Raw genomic sequence first — 23425 nt, 5'->3', positions numbered from 1 at the left:
CTATCCTTCTATTCTTTGGATGTAAACATTCTTAATAATGATCCTTTATTATCATTCAAACATCCCAAAGTCAAGAAAGAAGTTGCAAAACGTGTAGCTGCAGGTCTAATTAAATTTGTACCTTGAGTAAATGTATGCAACAAAGATATAAGATCAGTTCTAGAATAGATTAAGTTCTGATTTTTTTTCCCGTTTGTAATAGTTTCTTTATGTAATGGTATCTTCTCAAAATCTTTCAACATAAGATCAATGCAATGTGCAGCAAAAGGTATCCAATAAAGCCTTTTCCTCTTCTCCATCAACATTTCTCCTGCTGCCTTATAATTTGCAACATTATCCGTACAATTTATACCACATTTTCTTTTCCAACTTCTTCAACAACATCATCTATCATCTTAAAAATTTTGTCAGCTATTTTGCATATGTCAGATGCATCAATAGACTTAAAAAATACAGTTCCTACTGGACTATTTACCAAAAAATTGAGTATAGTCCTTCTCCTTTTGTCAATCCATCCATCGATTATTATAGTGCATCTAGTTTTTTTTTCCATATAGCTTTATGCTCTTCTAAGATGCTATTGGTCTCCTCAACTTTTTGCTTCAAATATTTTACTCGAATCTCATAGTAGGATGGTGACTTTAATCCAATATCATATCGAGCAATTTCTTCACACATCTTTCTAAATTCTTTACTTTTCACAACATTGAAAGAAATTACATTATTATAAAAAAATGAAGCAATTTTTAAATATGCATCTTCTCTCAAACCGTGCTTAAAAATTGAATTAATTGTAGATTGGGTGGTCATTCCCCCTTTCCTGGAAAGAGTTGCTGGACTTTCAACATCACATTGTATTTTTCTTTTGCCCAAATTTTTAAATTCACTCACATCACTTTTTATTCCCTTTCTTTCAAGCTCTTACTGTGTATATTTTTTTTTTTATAAATTTTTCTTATAATTTAACAACAATGTCCCACATTTGTTTTCGAACATCATCAAGGACAGCCATGCAACCTCTAACATTTTGCTTTGTTCTTGCTAAATGATATTTGAAACGATAAACTCCTCTAGTATATTCATTCTCACAATACTGGCATTTGATGTGTCTAGCATCTCCAAAAATAGAAATGTCATGATTCCACGCCACGTCATTTCTTGTTCCAGTAGTGTTGTTTGATTTTGATCTTAAACTTCTACTTTCACCAACAATACCACTCCCTGTAGCTCCACTTAATTGAATTCATTTTTCTTTTCCACAGCCACCAACTTCCTTCCTTATATTATCCGCCATGCAGCAATAAAAATAACAAAAAAAGAGGAGAAATGTAGAACTGAGAACCCCATAAATCCATCCACACAGAACTGAGATAGCCTCACCCACTTAGAACTAGCCACCAAACAACACAAAATCGATGGGAAGAAGTAATCAGAACAGTAAATACCAACAAAAACCAACCAATCAAACCTGAAATCCACAGTATAGACGTTGCAAAATCAGAACCCAAATAGAGAGAAGATGAGAGATTGGGTGTCGAGAAGTTCTCTAATGGTGGCATGGTTAAATGTAGAGAGAATGAAATGATGGGTGTTGAGGAAGAAAGGCAAAATTGAAAGATGGATGTTGTGGAAGTGAGAGAAAATTGAAGGATGGGTGTCACAAAGAGAGAACTGGTCGCACGCGCATGAGAAGAAGAGAGATTGAGAAAAAATAATCTAGATAGATTTTTTGGTTAGAAAAACCTGACCCAGAAACCCAAATCCCCAAAAGCCCAACCCACAAAGCCCAATCCATAACTTACTCAAAAACCTACCACTGGGATTAGATCAGATCGGATCGCCGATCCTACGATCCTGCCAAAAATGATCAAGATTGCATCCAATCTTTCACATATTCGATCCTAAGTCTGATTAAGATCATCCAAGGGGTTTAGGATCGTAAAATCGTACAATCAAGCAATTTAAATTTCAATTTTAACAACATTGGTTCTAGCATATGAGTATCGTTCATCAAAACCTCTTCCCCTTCTGATATGTTTTGGTGAAGCATCAGGTGACACGCTCCTAGAGAAGCTCCTCCCACGAGGTGTCCTCAATACCTATCATTCAATTCTCTCTACATTTAACCATGCTACCATTGGAGAACTCCTTAACACCCAATCTCTCATCTTCTCTCTATTTGGGTTCTGATTTTGCAACGTCTACACTGTAGATTTCAGGTTTGATTTGTTAGTTTTTGTTGGTATTTGTTTTGATTTCTTCTTTCCATCGATTTTGTGTTGTTTAGTGACTGGTTCTAAGTGAGTGAGGCTATCTCAGTTCTGTGTGGGTGGATTTGTGGGGTTTTTGGTTCTACATTTCTCCTTTATTTTTGTTATTTTCATTGCTGCATTGTGGATAATATAAGGAAAAAAGTTAGTGACTATGGAAAAGGAAAAGGAATTCAATTAAGTGGAGTTACAAGGAATGGTATTGTTGGTAGAAGTGAAAGTTTAAGATCAAAATCAAACAACACTGCTGGAACAAGAAATAATGTGGTGTGGAATCATGACATTTCTATTTTTGGAGATACTAGACGCATCAAATGCAAGTATTGTGAGAATGAATATACTAGAAAAGTTTATCGTTTCAAACATAATTTGGCAGGAACAAAGCAAAATATTGGAGCTCGCATGACTGTCCCTGATGATGTTCGAAAACCAATGTTGGACATTGTTGTTAAATTACAAGAAAAATTTATAGAAAAAATAAATACACAGCAAGAGCTTGAAGGAAAGGGAATAGAAGATGATGTGGGTGAATTTGAAAATGTGGGCAAAAGAAAAATACATGGTGATGTTGAAAGTCTAGCAACTCTTTTCAAGAAAAGGGGAGTGACCACCCAATCTATAATTAATTTAATTTTTAAGTAAGGTTTGAGAGAAGATGCATGTTTAGAAATTGCTTCATTTTTTTTACAATAATGCAATTTCTTTCAATGTTGTGAAGAGTGGGGAATTTAGAAAGATGTGTGAAGGAATTGCTCGACATGGTATTAGATTTAAGCCACCATCCTACCATGAGATTTGTGTAAAATATTTGAAGCAAAAAGTTGAGGAGACCAATAGCATCTTAGAAGAGCACAAAGCTATATGAAAAAAAATCGGATGCACTATAATGGTCGATGGATGGACAGACAAAAGGAGGACTATACTTAATTTTTTGGTAAATAATCCAGCAGAAACTATGTTTTTGAAGTCTATTAATGCATCTGACATATGCAAAACAGTTGACAAAATTTTTAAGATGATAGATGATGTTGTTGAAGAAGTTGGAAAAGAAAATGTGGTACAAATTGTGACAGATAATGTTGTAAATTATAAGGCAGCAGGAGAAATGTTGATAGAGAAGAGGAAAAAGCTTTATTGGACACCTTATGTTGCACATTGCATTGATCTTATGTTGAAAGATTTTAAGATATCATTACATAAAGAAACTATTGCAAACAGGAAAAAAAATCAGAACTTAATCTATTTTAGAACTGGTCGTATATCTTTATTGCATGCCTTTACTCAAGGTACAAATTTAATTAGACCTGTAGCTACACGTTTTGCAACTTCTTACTTGACTTTGTGATGCTTGAATGATAATAAAGGATCATTATTAAAAATGTTTACATCCAAAGAATGGAAAGATAGTAAGTTTGTCAAAATGAAAGATGAAATAGTTGTAGAAATATAGTCATAAATAAGGAGTTTTGAAACGATATTTTGAATTGTTTAAGGGGTGCATATCCCTTAATTAGAGTGTTGTGCTTGGTGGATTCAAAGGACAATCAGCCATGAGTTTCATTTATGAGAAAATAGATCGAGCCAAGGAGAAAATTCAAACAAACTTCAATGATGTTAAAAAAAAGGTATATTAGACTTTAGTTTAATTTGATAATTTATAGCTTTGCTTTGAAAACTCTTTTTTTTTTCATTCTTTAATCTCTAGTTTCATGCCACTATGCCAGATAATTGATGAAAAATAGGACAACTAATTACATAGACCTTTGCATGCTGCAGGCTACTACCTTAACCCAATTTTGCATTATGCTATGGATTTTGAAGCTGATTTTGAAGTTAAGCATGAATTATATGAGTGTTTAGAAAGAATGGTAGAAAATATGGATGAAGCGAATAAGATTGATGGTCAATTGGAGTATTTCAAAGCTAAAAAAGGATATTTTGGTACAAAATTAGCAATTACTAAAATGAAAGTGAAAACTCCAGCACAATGGTGAGAATCTTATGGTGAAGAACATCGAGAGTTACAAAAATTTGTCATTCGTGTATTAAACTTGACATGAAGCTTATCTGATTGTGAACGTAATTAGAGTGTTTTTTTTAAATGGTAAGTTATTTCTTAAAATTACCAAATGGATTACTTTAATTATTGTGTTAAATTATTAATTAATTATGTTGATATTTAGGTTCATACCAAGAAAAAAATTGTTTAAAGCAAAAAATGATGAATGGTGTTTTATATGTAATGACAAATTCAAAATTAGGCAATAGTATCAAGAGGAGGAAAGAGCCTAACTTTGACATTAAGAATGTTGCTTCTAATGATGATTAGATTATAGAGGAGGAGAATGAAGTAATATCAGATATAGATTTAGATAAGAACTTGATTCAAGATGGAGAAGCAAGCAGTGGTGTTGATAGTTTAAATACATCTATAAATAATTTGGACCTTCTATCTGCTGATGATGATGAGTCTACTATGGATGATATTGATAAAGATGACTATATAAAAGATAATTATCCTGATTGGAACTTAAAAAATATATTATAATATATTATTACTAGTTTGACTAATTATGTGTTGTATTAGATTTAGAATCTATGACTTTTAAATTATGTTTAATTAAATAATGTGATTTAAATATTAATTTTCTTATGTATGTTATTTTTTATACTTATATATATATATATAATCTTAGATTTTTGACCCTCCTCCCGATCTTAAGTAAGATCCAGATCTTGACAATATTGTTTACCAGAACTTCGAAAAGATGATCTAAGTGGGCTCCTGCTTATGCTCTTTATTGACACTCTTACCGGACAGGACTTTTGCTGAGGGGGAAACAAGATCAATAATTAGGTCAAACATTACTGCATATAGCATTTAAAACGATATATATGTATATATATAAAGATAGAAAAAATACCTCAAAAACCATCCTTTCAACAGGATCCCCATCTATGGACACATCCATAAACACCAAAGGATTCTTCCTCTTTGCCATTGCACGTATTATTTGTCAAAACTTAAACTGATTTGGCAACTGATCTGATACAAATCATCATTACACAAACATTAATGAGAAGAGATAAATAGTGCAAATAAATTATACACAAATTTGCATGAAAGTGACGTGTAAGATTTTATGAAAACTAACATACACTCTCTCCACCGATGTATGGTTACCATCAATCTGATTGGTCAATACGAAATTCATGAGCTTTCGTGTAATTATTTTCGTACCAAATAGCTATGCTGAACATTATTATTCACCGACAGGAAGCTATAATTCATCAATAAGCAAACAAACACCAATCCTAGTAACTTAACGAAACTACCCTGCTGCACTTTCAAGCTTTCACAAGCTAAGTTTTCCAAAATCTACAAAATTCACATTAAGTTCATTAGTTATACAGTGAACCTTAATAAACAAAAATGTTACAAGGAAACAAATTCAGTGTGCATTGCATTTGTGGCAAAAATCAATATACCCTTATATACACCCAAATTTTCTTCCAATGCTAGAACACTAATACAGCTAAACTCAACCCGAAACAAAGCAAAAGGTGAGAAAGTAAGCAAAATAGAGATCACGTCAAACTCTTAGCAAATAATTTCCCACTTCCTAGCACCAAAGCAAAAACTGATTAGGCCAGACGAAGCAGGAAACCGCAACGAATTCCACTATAACCCTTTAATTGTGCGATGAAACCAAGATCAGGAAGAGGGCAAAGCAACCATTCACTATAAAATCAACTAAATTGAAATAAACAGCGTGAAAACACAGTAGATGTGTCGAATTTGAGCTGGAACTGAACATGAACAGAAAATGAAGTGCAGGGTGCATAGGGATGAACGACAGAGAGAATAGTGTTTGAAATTGAAGAGGCTTATTTAGCAGAGTTAGTGCAGAAATCAAATGAGAAACGACAAAGTAGTATGGAAGAGAAGCAGAGGGTTGAATCACCTGATTCACTGAAGAGATGAGAAAGATAATGAAACCTAGGCTTCAATGCATGAGCTCTCAGTCTGGTAGCTTACACTGAAGTGTGAAGTTACTGGATTATCCCTGCTCTTCGGCTTGCTGTTTTACTCACCTTATTTATTTACCTTTTATTTATTTATTTATTTATTTGAAGCTTATATTAAGGGTTGGTTAATTTTTTTGAATAAAGAAGAAAAGAAAAAGACTTATTAATTTCAATTAATTTAATTTAAATGAATTTATTTGATAAATTTAAAAATTTATTATTCATGTTTAATTAAAAAAACGCAAATTTCACTTCTTTAAAAAATTAATTTTCAATGAATTTGTTAGTCGTGGAATTAAATAAATTTAATTTAAATAGTGTAAATATTTTTAAAATATTCAAATAATTTCCCATGAATGTTTTTTGGAAAAAAAATAAAATACTATAACATACTTTTAATATAAAGTATATGAGGTGATGGGCACCAATTCACCTAAAATTAACGTAAAAAGTAAAAATTACAAAAAATGATAAAAATGTAAAGCTTTTCTAAAACTTTCGAATTATTTGAACGAATTGGCGAATTAAACTCTAATCTACAATCAGTTTCAGAAGATCTGCGTTACAATTGAAATTTTTTTTTTCATATAAACAATAATGATAAATAGTTGAAGTTAAGCTTCAATTTATAGCACAAGAGAAAGGTTATGAATAAACTATGTTTCTTTCACATCATTTATTCACGCAAAATACATGAAAGGATTTATAGAAACACGCCACTGTATACTATACGTCTATAGATAGTTGTTATACACACTTATTTTCATAATAAAATGAAAATCATACTCATTACCTCTCGCGTCTCTTAAAAAAAAAGAGAAAAAACATTCTTAATTATTATCCTAATAACTATATAAAATCAAAGGCTTAGAACCCATATATAAATATTTTGATTCATTAGCCTCTAACAGACCCAATCCCCTTATGGTTTACGTAGGCTTAGTAACTTGACATCATCAATGACAGGTCCACAGAGTGAAGAGAAATCATCACTTCTCATGGTGTAGAAGGTACTAAGGAACATGATGCGTGTTCTTGGGGTGGTAGCAACAAACTTGAGTGCCGCACGCTTAAACCCACCTTTGCCTTTGGACTCATAAGGCACTTTTATAGTGTCTTTGCCTGCATATGCTTCCACAATCATAGACCCTTCACATGAATTGCTAGCATCCCCAACTGAAAATGAGAGCACATAAGTTTTGCCAGGAATTGTTCTTGCTACTTGTGCAATGGCACTTTCTTTTCCTGCTAGTAACTCCACAGCTCTTTTGCCTTCAGGGACTGAGAAATGGGCTGAGTCTATGTACTTCACTGCCTTAAGGGACTCTACCATCCATCCTGGTAGGGGAGAGTGGTCATCCTCAATGTTGGGTGGGATAATCACACCCCATGATGAGTTGGGGAACACATAGGGTCCCTCTTCAAAACCACCATTCTTCAATAGGTTTTCTGTGGAGCGTGAGATGTGTTATTATACCATGTATAGAGAAAGGAAACCACTCATTTCAAGATATTCATGAATCAATTTAGAGGTTAAAAAAATACAATTAATATGTATGGTTCAGTATATCATATTATTTATCAACACATAAAAATCTAAATTTATCATATTTAATTTTATATCTCATTTTTCAGACATTCCGAAAAGCAGGCCACAAAAACAATTGAAACTTGAAAAAACTGAATTTGTGATTCCTAGATTTACGTAGTTTAAAAGTCATTAGTTATGAAAGAGAATAAAAATTTATGATGTTAAAACTAATTTAACTTACACAAATTACAGTTCCAGGAACACTGCATAATTTCCATTATTCGTGAATTGATGATATAACAAATTTTAATTTTTTTAAAGGATTGATTTGACTATTTGTTCGACAACTTAATATGGTGAAGTGGCTGTGAAATTCTGAATTGTTAATTATAAGGTACATTGTGCATAAATAGTCACCTAACTAGAGAAATAAAGTGGACAGTTAGTATTCATTGCTTGCCCTGGTCCCATAGGATTTAAAATTTCATGTGTATATATATTGACAAGCATTTAATTTTCTGTGGATTCTTTTTTCTACTTTTAAAGGGGACAGTGTTCTGTGAAATCAAAACTGTTTTCTTTCATATAGGTAAGTACCACAGTGACTTATTTCCATATCACATGCAATGAAATTATAAAAAATACAACCGTTCTATTCTAATGTCAGACTTAATATGAATTTGAATTTATGCAGACCCTTTTGTACTAGCTCTTAGAGGAGTTTTACAGAGAAAGAATGCATAATTGCGTTTCATAAATATGATCGTAACATCTTACCAACCTTACTCTATATAGCGAACTATTAATATAGGACCACAGCCAATGGTTTTCTTGCCTGACATCTATGTATAATCATGCCAATATATATTTAACCACTTTGATATTTTCATACCATACTTTTAATATTTTTTATTTATTTTTCTTTTAATTTATCTTTTCTTTTATTATAATATTATTCATTGTATATATATACTCTCTTCCTTAATGAGGCGTTTACATCTCAAAAGGGTGTGAAGCAATCATTTTCCTCTATTAAATTTGTTGCCTCTGTAGGTATTAATCCAGCTTCTTCTCTTGAGCTATTAATGTTTGTTCTTATATGCTGTCTTTGATTAGGCATTCTAATTAGCAGCTATGTTTGTAACGAGTTTAAGGAATATTACGTCAAATCAAACTGCACTGTCAATCTGCAGTCGCATGTGACTATTTGGTAACATGAAAATCTAATGAAAAGAGCAATCTAGCATTTTAGTCTACAAAAAAAATACAATACTCGGTCTTTTAAGTTAAAAATGAATGTGTCCTAATCGTTTTTAAATTCATTTTTACATTTGTCCTTTTGTAATTTATTGTAGGCGTTTCAAGACCTGCTATGTTCTGAAATTTCATCCTGATTCAAGGTAATTGGAGTTTGAATTTAGGCTAACCTGTCTTGTTTCGATGCCATATAATATTTTAAAATATTAGTGATAAATTATAAATATTTAAATTAATATTTTGTTTTAAAACATAAGTTATTAAGTTTTTCTTAATTGTAATTTTTAATTCTAAATGCCAAAAAGTATACATAATGTCTAAAAATTAAATTTGACCCTGTTTTGAACTGGTTATTAGTTGATTCATGACCTTACAGAATTTGAACTACAAAATGATCCAATTAATGAAATCTTTAGAGTAATAACTTTTTTTATATATATAAAAATATCTTTCAAGAAACTAACAAAAATAAATAATTATTTTTTTAACATAAATGAAACTAAACACGTATTAGAAATAGGTCTAGATTCAACTCATTTCCTTAAAAACACGAATATCTATTAGCAGGAGCAAACATAAAACAAATAACTTCCAACTCATTCCATAAACATTCCAAACAGAAACTAACAAAAAATGAAGGGATAATATTTAAGAAGTTTTGCTATATCTTTTACATGTTTTTTAATAATTTTTATTTTAAACAAAATAAATAATAAATATATATATATGTTATTTTAAATATAATCATATTATATTATTCTCGTAATTCTATATATCAAATTTTACATTATTTAAAAGTATATTATCTAAAATTTAATATCTCCTTATATTTTAAAAATATATTATACGTTAAAATAAAATATTATAATAAATAATTTATTAATTTTACTTTTATATGAAATTTTATAATATTAATTTACTTGCTGAATGAGTTAATTTAGCATTTTATAAAGTTGACATTTATTAATGTAAAATATTATTAACTCTAAATAAATAACTCTATCTTGGAAAAACTAATAAAGGTAAAATATTACATTAAAAATTATAATTTTTTACTAATCTTTTTATTAAAAAAATATTAATTAATGCACCTAAAATGAAACTATGTATGAGAAAAGTAACCTAGAGAAAGCCTTAGAATAAAGAGATTAAAGAGGCAAACTTACTGTTAGTGGGTTTGGGAGGGTAGAGAGTTCTGAGAGCAATGGAATCAATGAGAGGGCCACAAGCTGGATCCTCCTCCTTTCCAGGGTTATGTATTAGCATATCCACAACATCACTCATAGCTTTGAAGCCATAAGCAATGGGATCCCAACCACTGCTTGTGTACAGTGTTTGTATGGGAATGACACCCCAGTCAGGAGCCACAGATATATTGAGTCTCTCTTCTTGTGCACATGTGCGTGCCACCATGAACGTGATGGAATAGTACATTCCCTTAATCACCTTTATCTTTTGCTTAATGGAAGCCTCATTCCCAAGCCTCACTGCATAAGCACCCTCTGGCACCACCAGCAACATGTCACCTTGTTTTTGCCCAGATTTTATATACTCAACATAACCAGAAATCACCCATTCTGGTATGGCGTGGCTTCCACCAACCACCACCGTGCCTTTCAGGTCTGATGGCTTTGGCCCCAACTCAAAATTCCCATTTGCCACTAGTCCTGCATCAATTCATCTGTTACACTTTCACCCGAACTCATATATAATAAAGTAACTTCGACAAATCCAAAATACCTTAAAAAGTTTCATTAGTACGATATATTGACAATATATGTTTATACTTATAAAAGTATTTTTTAGTGTAATACATTAACTTTTAAATGAATATTAATCAGTATTATAAGAACATTAATTATATATATGACAAATCCAACGCCTAAGCTCTATATATAATCTAATCATAAGCTAATAATGGGCATCTTATTTTATAGGACCACTTTGGCAAATCAAAAAGAGATTTTGGAGCCCAACCAGGTCGAATGCAAAATCCAAACTAACATAGTTCCCAATCCAATGCTACAAGCACTGTGCCAAAATTGACCAGTTCCTAGTTATGGTAAAGTCTCTTCAGAAGTATTTCAGAAGCATGTGGTGCTGGTGGAGGTGCTCTGCACCACCTATCTCATTGTCCATTCGTGACGTCCCTAGTATGCATACAAGGCCATGTGAATTTTCAGAGCGTCATGCATGCATTATGTGCTTAGCCTAAAAATGTGGGGCCCAAAATGAAATAAATAATAGGAATTTATGACAACCGTGCGACACCCAGGTCACCCTCATAGCTGTTAACCCAATATAATTCAATGCCAAGGAAAAGAATAATAACTTAGCGAGACAGATTAGTAAGGGTGCATATCATATTCATAAATGATGTCCACGTCAATTAACAACACTAGAACAAACTCACCCCTTCGGATATTGAAATGGACAAAAATACGTGTAATATTATAAGTAATTTTATATTTTATATTTTATATTTTAAAATATTTTTCTTTTAGTAATTTATATAATAAAGGTTAAATTTTAATTTCAAAATGCTCACTACAATGTTCCTAAACTTTGTCCTTAAAACTTCAGAACTCTGTGCTAAGGTGAAAAGGTTGGTTCAACATAAACAAAGGGAGTGTTAATTTGCTAGCTAAATGGGAAAGATACATTGAGCTGTCGAAGTTTGTATAATTTTTGTATAATATGGGCACCCTTCAGTGCCTACATACACATGTACGTACATGTATACATTATAAATATACGAATACTATTGAACTTAATTGGTAGCTTACCGTCTGTGAAGGAGAAGGAGACATGAAAGGTGGCACATAAGAGCACCGACAGAAACATGAACCTTCCCTCCATGTTGTCTGGGATGTGAAACTTTGCAAGTTTCGGATAATGAGGTGAAAAGGGAAGATGATTGAAGAAAGAAGAAAAGAGCGTGGCATAGCAGTGAGGGAGGTTCTTGGCCTTATATGCATGCTTTGTTACCATATGAGGCTTAAATTTGGAATAAAATTTCAAATGTGCCATTGAATGGTTATCCTTAACATCACTGCGTCAATGATTGACCATGCGTTTTTCTGCATTAAAATATGAACCGAATCTGAATTTTTTTTTGGATGTTTTCTAATAGAAAACCCTCATGTATTTTGGGAATATAAAATAATTCTTTTTTGATTTATTTATTGAATGTTGGTGAAAAAAAATAAAAGAAATTCAATTCAGATATCATACAATCAATCATACACATCTCTTTCGAGTAAACCTGTGAAAAAAAATATTAATAATACTTGTATGTTCTTATGATGTGCATCACCTCACATGATTATCCCTTCACTCCAAGCTATTGTAATAGGAAAATGTTTGCTGAAGAATATTTTTTCAGAAAAAATTGCAAAAAATGACTTTCAAAATATGATAACATGTTTGAATAAATTTTTAGTAAAATTAAAATATGAAAAAAATACTTTTAAATTATTTTAGAAAATTATAAGGAATGACTTTAAAAAATAAATATTTAATTATATATATATTTTTTAAAATAAGCTTAAACAAATAAACCAAAAGAACATATGCAATAACAATCAATAGAAAACAAAAATAAAGTTCCTCTGTTGATAGAACTCTTACTGCGATCTACCTAAATTGTTTGAGAAGTCTTTGATCTAATTTTACCTTTCCACTTGGAAAGAAAATTATTTATCTCAAAATTTATAACATAGATTTAAGTCCAAGCCGTATGATTCTAATTTTGTTTATATAGAAGATTATTCAGACATTTTTTAAGAAAATATATTATACATTGTATCTTCAAATTAGTTTTTCACCATAATTGATAGTAAATCTCTTTCGGTCAGCAATTTTTGTGATAGGAATTTCTTATATCTTATTCAATTTGTTTTTATTGTTTTTGTTATATTATTATTGATAAATACAAAATATGATTTTATTTTAAAATTTATTTTACTTTAATAATTTATGTATAAAATGAAAATGTATTTTTTATATATTTAGATATCTCTTTCCTAAATTTTTAAAAGTGAAAAAATTTAAAATAAAATGACATTTTTATAACTATTAATAAAAAATGTCAACTAAGAATAAAAAAAATAAATCAAACATATTTTTATTTTTTATTAAAAAATTAAATCATACAAAATATATGTGCACACGTGCGCACTCAGATTCTATGGCAAGATACTCCAGTAGTTAAACTTGAAAATGTGTACGTGTGTGCTTTTTTATAGAAAGACATTCTTAGTAGTTAAACTCTAAAGAGTCTATAATATATCACAAGGTGTGTGTTATGTGGCAAAATGCCCTTAGTAGTTAAACTCTTAAAGAAATGGCTAAAATGTAATACAATGTATAATCATTTAGGAAATATATGAAAATTAAATTTAGGTTTTGAATTTTTAGATATTAGCAACAACTTTGTGGTCAAAATTGACCATGCATGTTTTTTAATAATTATTTAATAGTATAGTGATGGACCCTAACTTTATATCTCCAAATTAAGATTATGGTATGAATTTGTTTCGTTGATTGGAATAGTTCTATGATGAAAGCATTCTCTTAGTCTTCACATTAGTAGTAGATTTTGTTGAGTAAAAAAGAAAGAAAACATTATCTATGCCATTTTAATAGAGATATAAAATAAAAACAATCAACATAAGAATATAACGTGAAAACTCTAAAAATGAAGGAAAAACCATGATTGTTGTCTAATGACAACAAGAGAATAATACTATATGAAAATTGTTTTAATGAAAACTACAAAATAATACTGTATGAAAATTTTTATAACGCATAGATTATTCTCTTTTGCCCTCGATATATCTATATTTTCTAATGTAAGTAATTAAATTAAACCTCACAACACTTTAATACAATCCTCACCATGATTAAAATGAAAACACAAGATGTGTCTATTTTAATCATGGTGGAGATTGTTGGGGTTTATGAAAATAGTACATCTTAAAAGTCTCACATCGTGTTATGTCGAAAGAAGTCTCACATCACTTGGGATGAACAAAGGAGTAAGTGAACAAGGCTATATAATAGATTTGAATTCATAGTATCAATGCACCTCAATCGAAAGGGTGTATTGGGGACAAGGTAAAATAGTGTGTTATAAAAATTTTCAAGCAACTTCACATCCTTGTTGTTGGAGAATAATATCGTAGAAACCCCAAAATCAAAGAAAAAAAATCATAATTGTTGTGTTAAATTTTTTTACAATGCATAAACTATTCTCCTTTATCCTCTACATCCACACTCTCCAAAGCAAGTACTTAGAACAAGTCCATTATATAGTCTTGCTCACCCGTTGTTCATTTTGGGCGATGTGAGACTTCTTCCAACATGTCTTGAACAATATAGAACTTTAATGTATTATTTTCATCAACCCTAATAGATTTAAACCCTTCAAGATATTTAAAATAGATGTTTATAAGTAAATGTTAAAGTGAATGTTGACAAAGCTAATTATAGGAAAGGTATGTTTGAATGGTTTTTGGTATAAAGTTGAATATGAAAGACTTCATCATAACTTTGGTTGTTATAGTCATTTGATACAGGAATGTAAAGACATAAAGAAGGTCTTCTTAGTATAAAAGCAACAATAATCAATAGACAAGGGATTATACCACTCAAAGCACTAAAAAGGCAAGTCTCTACAATACTAGTTAAGTTTTGACAATTATTAAGATAGTAAATGGACAAAATCACATCAACTCTGATTTAGAAGAGACAATCATAAAAGTAAGAATGATGATTTTATGAATTTAGTAAAGTCGATTAGAATTGACTTTCATACATAATATTTTATACACAAAAGTCTATTATAATTAACTTCTACTTTACAAGTAAAATAATTTTACTCGACTTTTACATAATTTAACACACATGCATGCAAAGAAACAACAATGATAGTTGAAACTAAAATATTTTGCATAAAATTTAATTTTAATAAACTTTTATTATATAAAAACAAGACATATGTAAAGAAATTAATTTTAAGAGATGTATGTAATATGTAATTTATTTTTTATTTTGGTCAAAATCATCTTAAAAAGAACTATAAAAGCAAATTTGTAACAATCATACTCTAAAATTTGGATTTGCTAGTATCATGATTTCATCTTGAATTTTAAAAAAATTTAAATTAATGAAGTCAATTAAAAATATTTTTTATTTAAAATATAATACCTAATCCATCAGAAGATTTGATTTAATAGTTTATAATTAATAACTAATCGATAAATACTTATTTCTAATACAATTTATTTATTGACATAAAAGGCTGAATAGAATAAGTTCATTGATCAAGTTTGAGATTTTCTTTTGCAAAATATCTTGTATATAAGAAAATATTGTGTTGATTAACTAATTAAACACTACTTTATAAGATATCTTTCTTTTGTGGTGACATCGATGTCTTTCGTAATCACGTATTACTATTTCAATTAATACTACATAAATTCTTAAAATTTATTCTTAATTTTTTAATACATATATATACTAATTAATTAATTTTGTAAGTGTTTATCTATTACTCAACTTTTTCTTATTATTGGGCTTAGTGATTTTACTTCATTAAAAATAAACAACCAAAACAAATTGATAGAATTTAGTCAAAATTTGTTAATATTCAAAAATTAATTTTAAATTAATCAAAATAGTAAAAAATTGTTCATAAATAATATTACTCAACTTTAATTATTTGAATGGCTTAATGAGATGTTCAGATTCTACCGATTCTAGGCTTAAAAAAAATGAAAAGCTTATCCATCAATCCAAGAGTTATTAACAACGAAAAGCTTATTCTACAAGTTGCTTGCGATCTTAAATATATTTCCTCTGAAGAATATAAAAATAATATGTAAAACAGTCTATGTGGACAATAAAGAAGGTTCCCTTAATTTAATTTATCACATTATTTAAGAATGTAATTTCTTTTAATTAAAGTTAATGTGCTTAGATATCAAACTGACTTTCCCCATTTGATTACATTATTTTTTGGAAAATGCAATTATTTCATAGTTAAAAACTTAAATATAAAAATATAAAAGAATACATTTAAATATTTACTATTTTAAAATTCTGGTCTATTTTGCATCTTTAGTTTACTTACACGACAACATAACAAATCACCACTTTGCCTTTCAAATATTTTAAAAATCACTATATCCTTTAGTAATATAAAATATTATTAATTTAGTCTTTCAATTATGTAAAATGTAATCAAAATAGTATTAAATCAGCGTTCTGTTACACTGATTTATCTCAATTAGAATTCTGTATAATTTATGATTTAATGCAAATTTTCAAATAATTAAAATAATGATACTTCTAGCTTAAAACATACAATCAAAACATGATATAATCTTGTTTTATCATATGATGAACATATTTTTAATGTAGTTTTAAATTCAAATTTATTTTAAATTAAGAGAAAAATAAAATAGTGTAGACTAAAAGGTATAATACATCCAAGATAGAAATGTAAACTAAATTATAAAAAAAAAACATGTATAAAAGTATTCTTTATTTGTCGACAATTCTTTATAATGTATATATAGAAAAGAAAAATCGATCAATAATGTTCATAAAATTTTTATGTATACACATATATATACTATTATCATCGTTGAGATTTACAAACAAGATCATACGTTGATTAAAATTGAGAAAGATCAAAAGCATATAAGTATAGTAAATATCTTTATTAATACAAGGCTTTTTGATAGATGTTCAAAAATAAAACCACAAAAGCTTAATCCTAAAGTAGATAACATCGTATTAATGTAAAAATATAATAAAAAATCTGTACTTCTTATAACAAATGTCATCATGGATATATTTTATCTATGAATAGTTAAAACGATGAAGCTGTCGTGTTTTTGCTCTACAAAAACTACTGCGAAATCGAGGGGGAGTTGGAGACCAAACTCAATGGAAGAAGAACAAAGATACTTAAAGCCGAAACCATTAATGGTAATTAAAACATGAAACATCTGCATGTTATGAGAGTCCAAAAAATAGAACATGTCACGAGGAAGGTGAAAGGGTGGGGTGAGGAAGAAAATGATGAGAGAGAGATTGTGTCCCACCCACAAAAAGGAACTAGCTGGACTGTATACATATTAGGGTCTTGCAAATGATATTTCAAAATTATTTGTTAAGAAATTAAAAATAATATTTTACTAAAACCCATGTTAAAATATGTTAAATACATAGAAGGGAAGGGATATTAATATTTTTAGTTTTTAATTAATATATGATTAGCATTTACTTAAAATATATGCTGTTTGATGATGTGATTGCTGGAAATAATCACCGACCTATAATTGGGAAAGCACACACGTCTTGATTTTGTTTATGGGCCTTCATTGATGTTATGTGGGCCTCTTTAGATATGAAATTGGTGGTTAAGCTTTCACTCTCAGCCTCACGCCTGGATGAGGTCTTCTCAATCATTAATTTATTTTCAACTTAGAGAGAATTAAATATAATAAATCAATATACAATAATAAACTACCGACAAACTTTAGCCAATAGAAACCAATATAATATTATTTAAATTTTAAAGTTCTGTCTAAAATTTTAAGATCTGAGATAAAATTGTTAAGGAATTTAGTGTAATATAAGTTATTAATTAATTTTATAATTTTTTTTGTAGTTTTTTTAGTTGTAAAGTTATTTATCAAAATTTTATGATAAATAATTTTAATATTTATTTCAAAATAAATAATATATTGGTAATTATAATCGTTACAAGTATTGTCAATAGTATTTTATGTAATAGCTAATTGGAATGTTTTAGAGTTCAAAGCAAATACAAAGCCATTTTCTCAATAATCTATAACATGTCGAGTGGATTGTTGTTAAAGTTTTAAGATTCTTCATTCTTCAAAAATAGCCACTTATATTAATCAATGGATTGAGGATATATATATATATATAGCAAAGAATTTCTCTAGTTAAGAAGGAATGGTATGTCCTTCAATGGAAGATATAATAGGACTATGTAGAACATTTATCATTCATTAAATATAAGAGTGAAATTGGTACAAGAGTTGTTGATTTGATTTTACAATCCTTTTAAGAAAGCTGTTCCCATTTAATAAATAATTTAGGTCAGTCAATTTCACATTCTTAAAGGGTAAGTAAATATAATAATGTAAGAAATGAAAAAATTATTAATTAAACAATAATTTTTTTAACATGTATTTAAGAAGACAAAAAAAAAAAAAATACTTATAATAATTTTTGTCAAATTATATATTTATTCTTATAATTAACATTCATCAACAAATTAGTCTTTTTATTTTAAAATTTTTTTTAATTTAATCTTTATATAAGTATTTTGTGACTTTTTGATTCTTATTATTTACATTTTAGTCTCAATTGTTAATAATGTTATAATACTAAAATGTTGCAAAACATTCGTAGAAAGATTGAAACATGTTTTTTTTTTAAGTATAGAAATTAATTTATAAACAAACATTAACTATATAAATTAAGTATATATTTTAACTAAAAATTATTAATAAATTTATTTAAAAAAATAAAATAGAGTATCAAATAAAAAATTATGAATTTTGAGAGACTAAAAAATTTATATATTTAATTTAAATATCATTATTTATAACTAAAGATCATACATATTCATTGATATATAATTTATTAATTTAATAAATTTTTAGATTAATAAAAAAATCATAAATATAGTTCATAAAATACTAAAAATAATTTACATATAATAATTTTTTTGTCATGATTAAAGAAATATTAAATGTGTTTAAATATATTTAGTTGATAAAATTTTAATTGATAGATAAAGTATAATAAAAATTAATTAAATAAATTTTAAGTCGATATAATATAATCAATTAAATTATTATATATACTTGTATGAGGATTTAATTAAAATATATTGATAATATTAAATATTTTTATATTATTATTAGATTACTATAATAATGATATTTATTAATTTTTGTGATAATTAATTTAAAAGAGATTTTGACTAAATGTAATAAAAGGAGTTTGGTTTTTATTAAAATTAATGATTTATTATAATATATTTTAATTTGGTATTATAGAATTTGTTTCTTTTATTAGAATGAGGCTTGTATTACGTTATTTGGATTTACTTAGATTACGATTTTTTTTATTACTATTATTTGTTTATAGTAAGTAATTAGGATTTATTCTTTATTACTTGTTTTTCTATGATATTTTTCTATAAATAGCATGTTATGTAATTTAAAAAAAATTAAATTCAATAAAATTATCTTTATTTTTTCAAATTGTGATAACTTAAGTAAACAACTAATTCAATTTTATCAAAGAAATTGTGACGATCAATCCATAACTTATTTTTTTCTTGTTTACCATCCTATTATCTTTTCCTCCAGCTGGAATTACAAAGCGACTCATTCTCTGTTTCACATATTTCTTTATTTGTATAATTAATAAATAAAAATTATGAAATATCTAAATAAAACATAATAAAAATCTATTTTATTTTTATTTTATTATTATATATATTTTAAAAAATAATGAAACCTTATTTTTTGTTAATTATTGTATAAAATTTCTAATGTGAAAAACTAAATATAAGTAATTTAAAAAGTTTTGGAAGACAGTGAGTAATTAAAATTATACATAAATTAAAGATTAAAAGTATAATTAAACCTTAATATTATACGGGATTTATGATATAAAATAACCTATCTACAGTATTAAAGCCTTCTCACACGTAACATTTTTTTTTTTTGCTTATTTTATTTATAAAAGTCTTTTAACTTATTACTTTGGTAATTTTTTATTCTATATATATATATTTATATTTTTAAAATATGATATTTCTATTTTTTATATTATTAATAAATATTTTATATAATTTTTAATCATTAAAATAATCTGAAATGAATTTTGTAATCAATTTTTCATCAATCCAACAATTGAATTTAACCATTTAAAATAAATACGTTGAGTTTGCAAAGTATTAAAAGTATTTGATATTTCATTGAACAAGTTTATTTTAATTTAGAACATGTTCTTTAAAGTAGAAACAATTGGTGGTTATAAGATTAAATTTTCATGAATATTCAATTCTTTAAAAATTTAATATACATCATTATTAATTTATAATTAAATTAATGAAATTATATTTAAAGTAAATTAGTAAGACTTGTCCTTGAAGTAAGTGCAATTTCTTTCCTTAAAATTTTTAAACATTAATTTTAATATTATTTATTTATTTTTATTAATATTTATTAATTTTATGCATGTGTTTCTTGGTATTTTAAACTTTAAGTTTTAAAATTTTTCTTAAAAAAATTAAATAAATAACAATTGAAAAAAATATTTTTTTAATATGTACACATTAATCTTTAAAAAAATTATAAATAAATAAATAGATATAAAGAGAGATTAATTAATTTAACTGTTTGTTTGAAGGTTTTTATAAGTAAATCAATTTAAAAAAACTTATATAAAGAGAGAATGAATAAGTATTTCAATTTATTATTTTATTTCAATATATAAAATTTCTAAAAATATAAATAAATATTAAATTTTAGATAACATGACTATAAATATTTAAATTATGTTAAACTTGATATATATGATCATAAAAATAATATAAAATAATTAAGTGTCTAAATTTAATAATTGGTATCAATGGATCTTAAGTTCTTAACTCATATATATATTGTATTTTTTAATAATCTCTTACATATTGTATTAGAATTACTCTTTTAATCTTTTTCATGCGACAAAAAATTTCAAAGTTGGTAAACTAACAAATTTTTTTTTAAAAGGATGAAAATAAAAAGTACATGAAATAAATATATATTTAATAAAAAATTAAGTGATAAACAGAAAGAATTTTGAAAAAAATTAAAATATTTTAACAATTATAATTAGAATTGTTATATTACATTAAATAAATAGACAAGTAAATAAAACTAATTTACAAAAATTATTAAATTAAAATTATAATTTACACTATACGTTATACAGTACAAAGATTATTTTCTTATAAAAAAATTGAAACGAATATGGAATTTTGGGAGCAAGAGATGGCATATGGTTGCTCCATCTTATCTTAGAAGCAGAGACAGGTTCCTTAAATGCATGGTACGTGGTCATTTGAATGGCCTATGATTTTTTGCAGCAAAAACACTGTCTGACGCAATGTCTTAATCGCATATAGAGATGAACCACACCACAGCCACTCTTGTAGTTTTATATTTTGCAGTTCTTCTGCTGGGTCATTCATGTTCCATATATTTTCATTTGCAATAAAAATTAGACGAAATTTTTTAATGCTATTATTAATTAAATTGTAGTTTTTATTCAATAAAAAGTATATTTAATAGAAGAAAAATCTTCTTTAATGTAAGTTTAAAACTTTTTATACTTTATCTTAAATTTTTTATTTAATTTACATATAACGGTTAACAAAATAATAAACTGTAATATATTAACTAGAAATTAAATAAAAATCTGAAATCGAATATAAATTTTTTAAATTTATATTTGTGTAATAAGATCATATCCTTTTATATAATGAGATATACAATTAGAAAGTTAAAAGAATTCACATAAATACTCTTATATAATGAATGCTACACTTCTCATCCCTATGACATGCAACAATACTTGATGTGAGGTAGAATAATAAACTATTAATAGATACAGAGACTTACTTATCATTTGAGTAGTGATATAGAGACGCATTTAATGTATCTATCTAAGAGTAAATGTATATGGCACATTTTATAAAATACTTGCACAATATATTTAGAGCACTCACTCATCAACAAACTAAGGTGTATATAAAGACCTTAAATATTTATATAAATATTTTATTGTGAAGTCATCATAATTAAAAATAGGTAATGTGTGTGTGTGTTTGTTGTGAGAGACATATTTTAAGAACATTAAGTTCAAGAAAAAAAATTTCTTATTAGATGTTCAATGTTGTCTTATTTTAAAGAGATGTTCCCATAAAAAAAAATTATCTTTTTCACTTGTTTGCTATTAGTGAAGATTGATGAGACAATGATAATCAAGTAATTTTTTTTGTCATTTTTTTGTTTTAAAATAAAGGAAACCTTATTTCCTTTTAAGGATAAAATATTTCTTTACTTTTAGAATATTTTATAATACACATGATTTTGCTCAAAGTATGACATTATTTATATCGTTAATTTATAACGACTGATTTTCGAATTACCTGATTTAGTCTTTGTAACATATTACTGCTTTTAAATGAATTATTAGTAACGGGTGTTTCTCTTCCACCACCGTAAAAGGAATGACAATATAAGCATTGGACACAAGACAATTTTCTTTTCTATGTTACTCTCCTTTCCTTTCCTTCTTCCGCTGTATAAACTTCGTAAAGCAAAGTTAGCTATTTGGTCTCATCAAAGGTCCACTAAAAATTAATTTGCTTTTAGATCAGCGACAATTACTAAGATACAACACTTTCTCCAATTTTATTAACATATTATGCACAATAATTGCTCAATTGCGCCATTGGCTTCATGATGAAATTGATAGTGTAGATGGCGATGAAATTGAAGAGTGTGTGGTTAATGCAAATGTCATTACCCTCGGTAATGGTAATTGTTAGAATGATGATAAGGGCTCATCAGTATGAGGGTGAATGATTCTTTAGTTATAAGGTTTATTTATATGTAACAGTAATTAAATATGAAGAAATTTATTTTCATAATAATTTTATTCCCTTTTATGCTTGTTTCTGTTAAATTATATTATTAAAGAGAATTTCAATATATATATATATTAGGGGTCACGATCAAACCCACAAGCTATTGCTTTCAAAAGTGGTACTTCACCGTCTGTATTTGGCCTAAAACTTAACGTTTCATGTGCCTATGAGGCGTATTCGTTCCCTGTTCATGTGTACTTGAAGATAAGATGCAGGACTCAGTACCAGAAATGGTAGAAGAAAATTTAGGACTATCTATTAATTGCAGTTGATATGTACTCGAGGATAATGGTTTTATTGGTGTAGGAATGGTTTTCTCATGAAATCACGTGGAGTGCTAATGGATAGAATTTCATGTTCTTCAAAGGAAAAAGAGTAATGAATGATGATACACAATGATACCATTATCACAATCACAATTACAATTATAACTGAAATTTGACATGGCCACAATTATATTTGCTATGCAAATTAATTTCAGGTGGGTGCAAGGAGCCAAGGATGGACCCTCCTCTCCTGTTAAAGAAAAGTCTGCATACGTTTATAAATTTACAGTATAATTATTTCATTTAAATTTTTAAT

At 27.4% G+C, this 23425-nt stretch overlaps 1 protein-coding gene across 2 annotated transcripts; it reads right to left on the bottom strand.

The window, feature by feature from the left end:
• Positions 1-6988: 6988 nt before the first annotated feature.
• Positions 6989-12016, bottom strand: LOC113847290. Of its 2 annotated transcripts, none has more exons than XM_027476291.1 (3): positions 11874-12016; positions 10254-10754; positions 6989-7748 (listed from the first exon to the last, which is right to left on the bottom strand). In XM_027476291.1, exons 1-3 carry the CDS (start codon positions 11944-11946, stop codon positions 7222-7224), a joined length of 1101 nt encoding a protein of 366 aa, XP_027332092.1. In that variant the 5' UTR covers positions 11947-12016; the 3' UTR covers positions 6989-7221. The 2 variants fall into 2 exon arrangements, with proteins under 2 accessions (XP_027332092.1, XP_027332094.1); XM_027476293.1 differs by having other exon boundaries at positions 10254-10748.
• Positions 12017-23425: the final 11409 nt, after the last annotated feature.

This window comes from Abrus precatorius, unplaced genomic scaffold, assembly GCF_003935025.1.
Source record: "Abrus precatorius isolate BTA unplaced genomic scaffold, Abrus_2018 Scaffold8, whole genome shotgun sequence".
NCBI classification, from domain to species: Eukaryota; Viridiplantae; Streptophyta; class Magnoliopsida; order Fabales; family Fabaceae; genus Abrus; species Abrus precatorius.
Note: the sequence above shows the minus strand (reverse complement) of the source record. Positions and strands in the feature narration are given on the sequence as shown.

Excerpts from the sequence above, each read along its gene's own strand:
- LOC113847290 (XM_027476291.1), bottom strand. The coding sequence starts at position 11,946 with ATGGAGGGAAGGTTCATGTTTCTGTCGGTGCTCTTATGTGCCACCTTT. Across the intron at positions 10,755-11,873 it reads CTCCTTCTCCTTCACAGACG|GACTAGTGGCAAATGGGAAT; the intron begins GTAAGCTACCAA and ends GAATTGATGCAG. Across the intron at positions 7,749-10,253 it reads CCCTCCCAAACCCACTAACA|AAAACCTATTGAAGAATGGT; the intron begins GTAAGTTTGCCT and ends CACGCTCCACAG.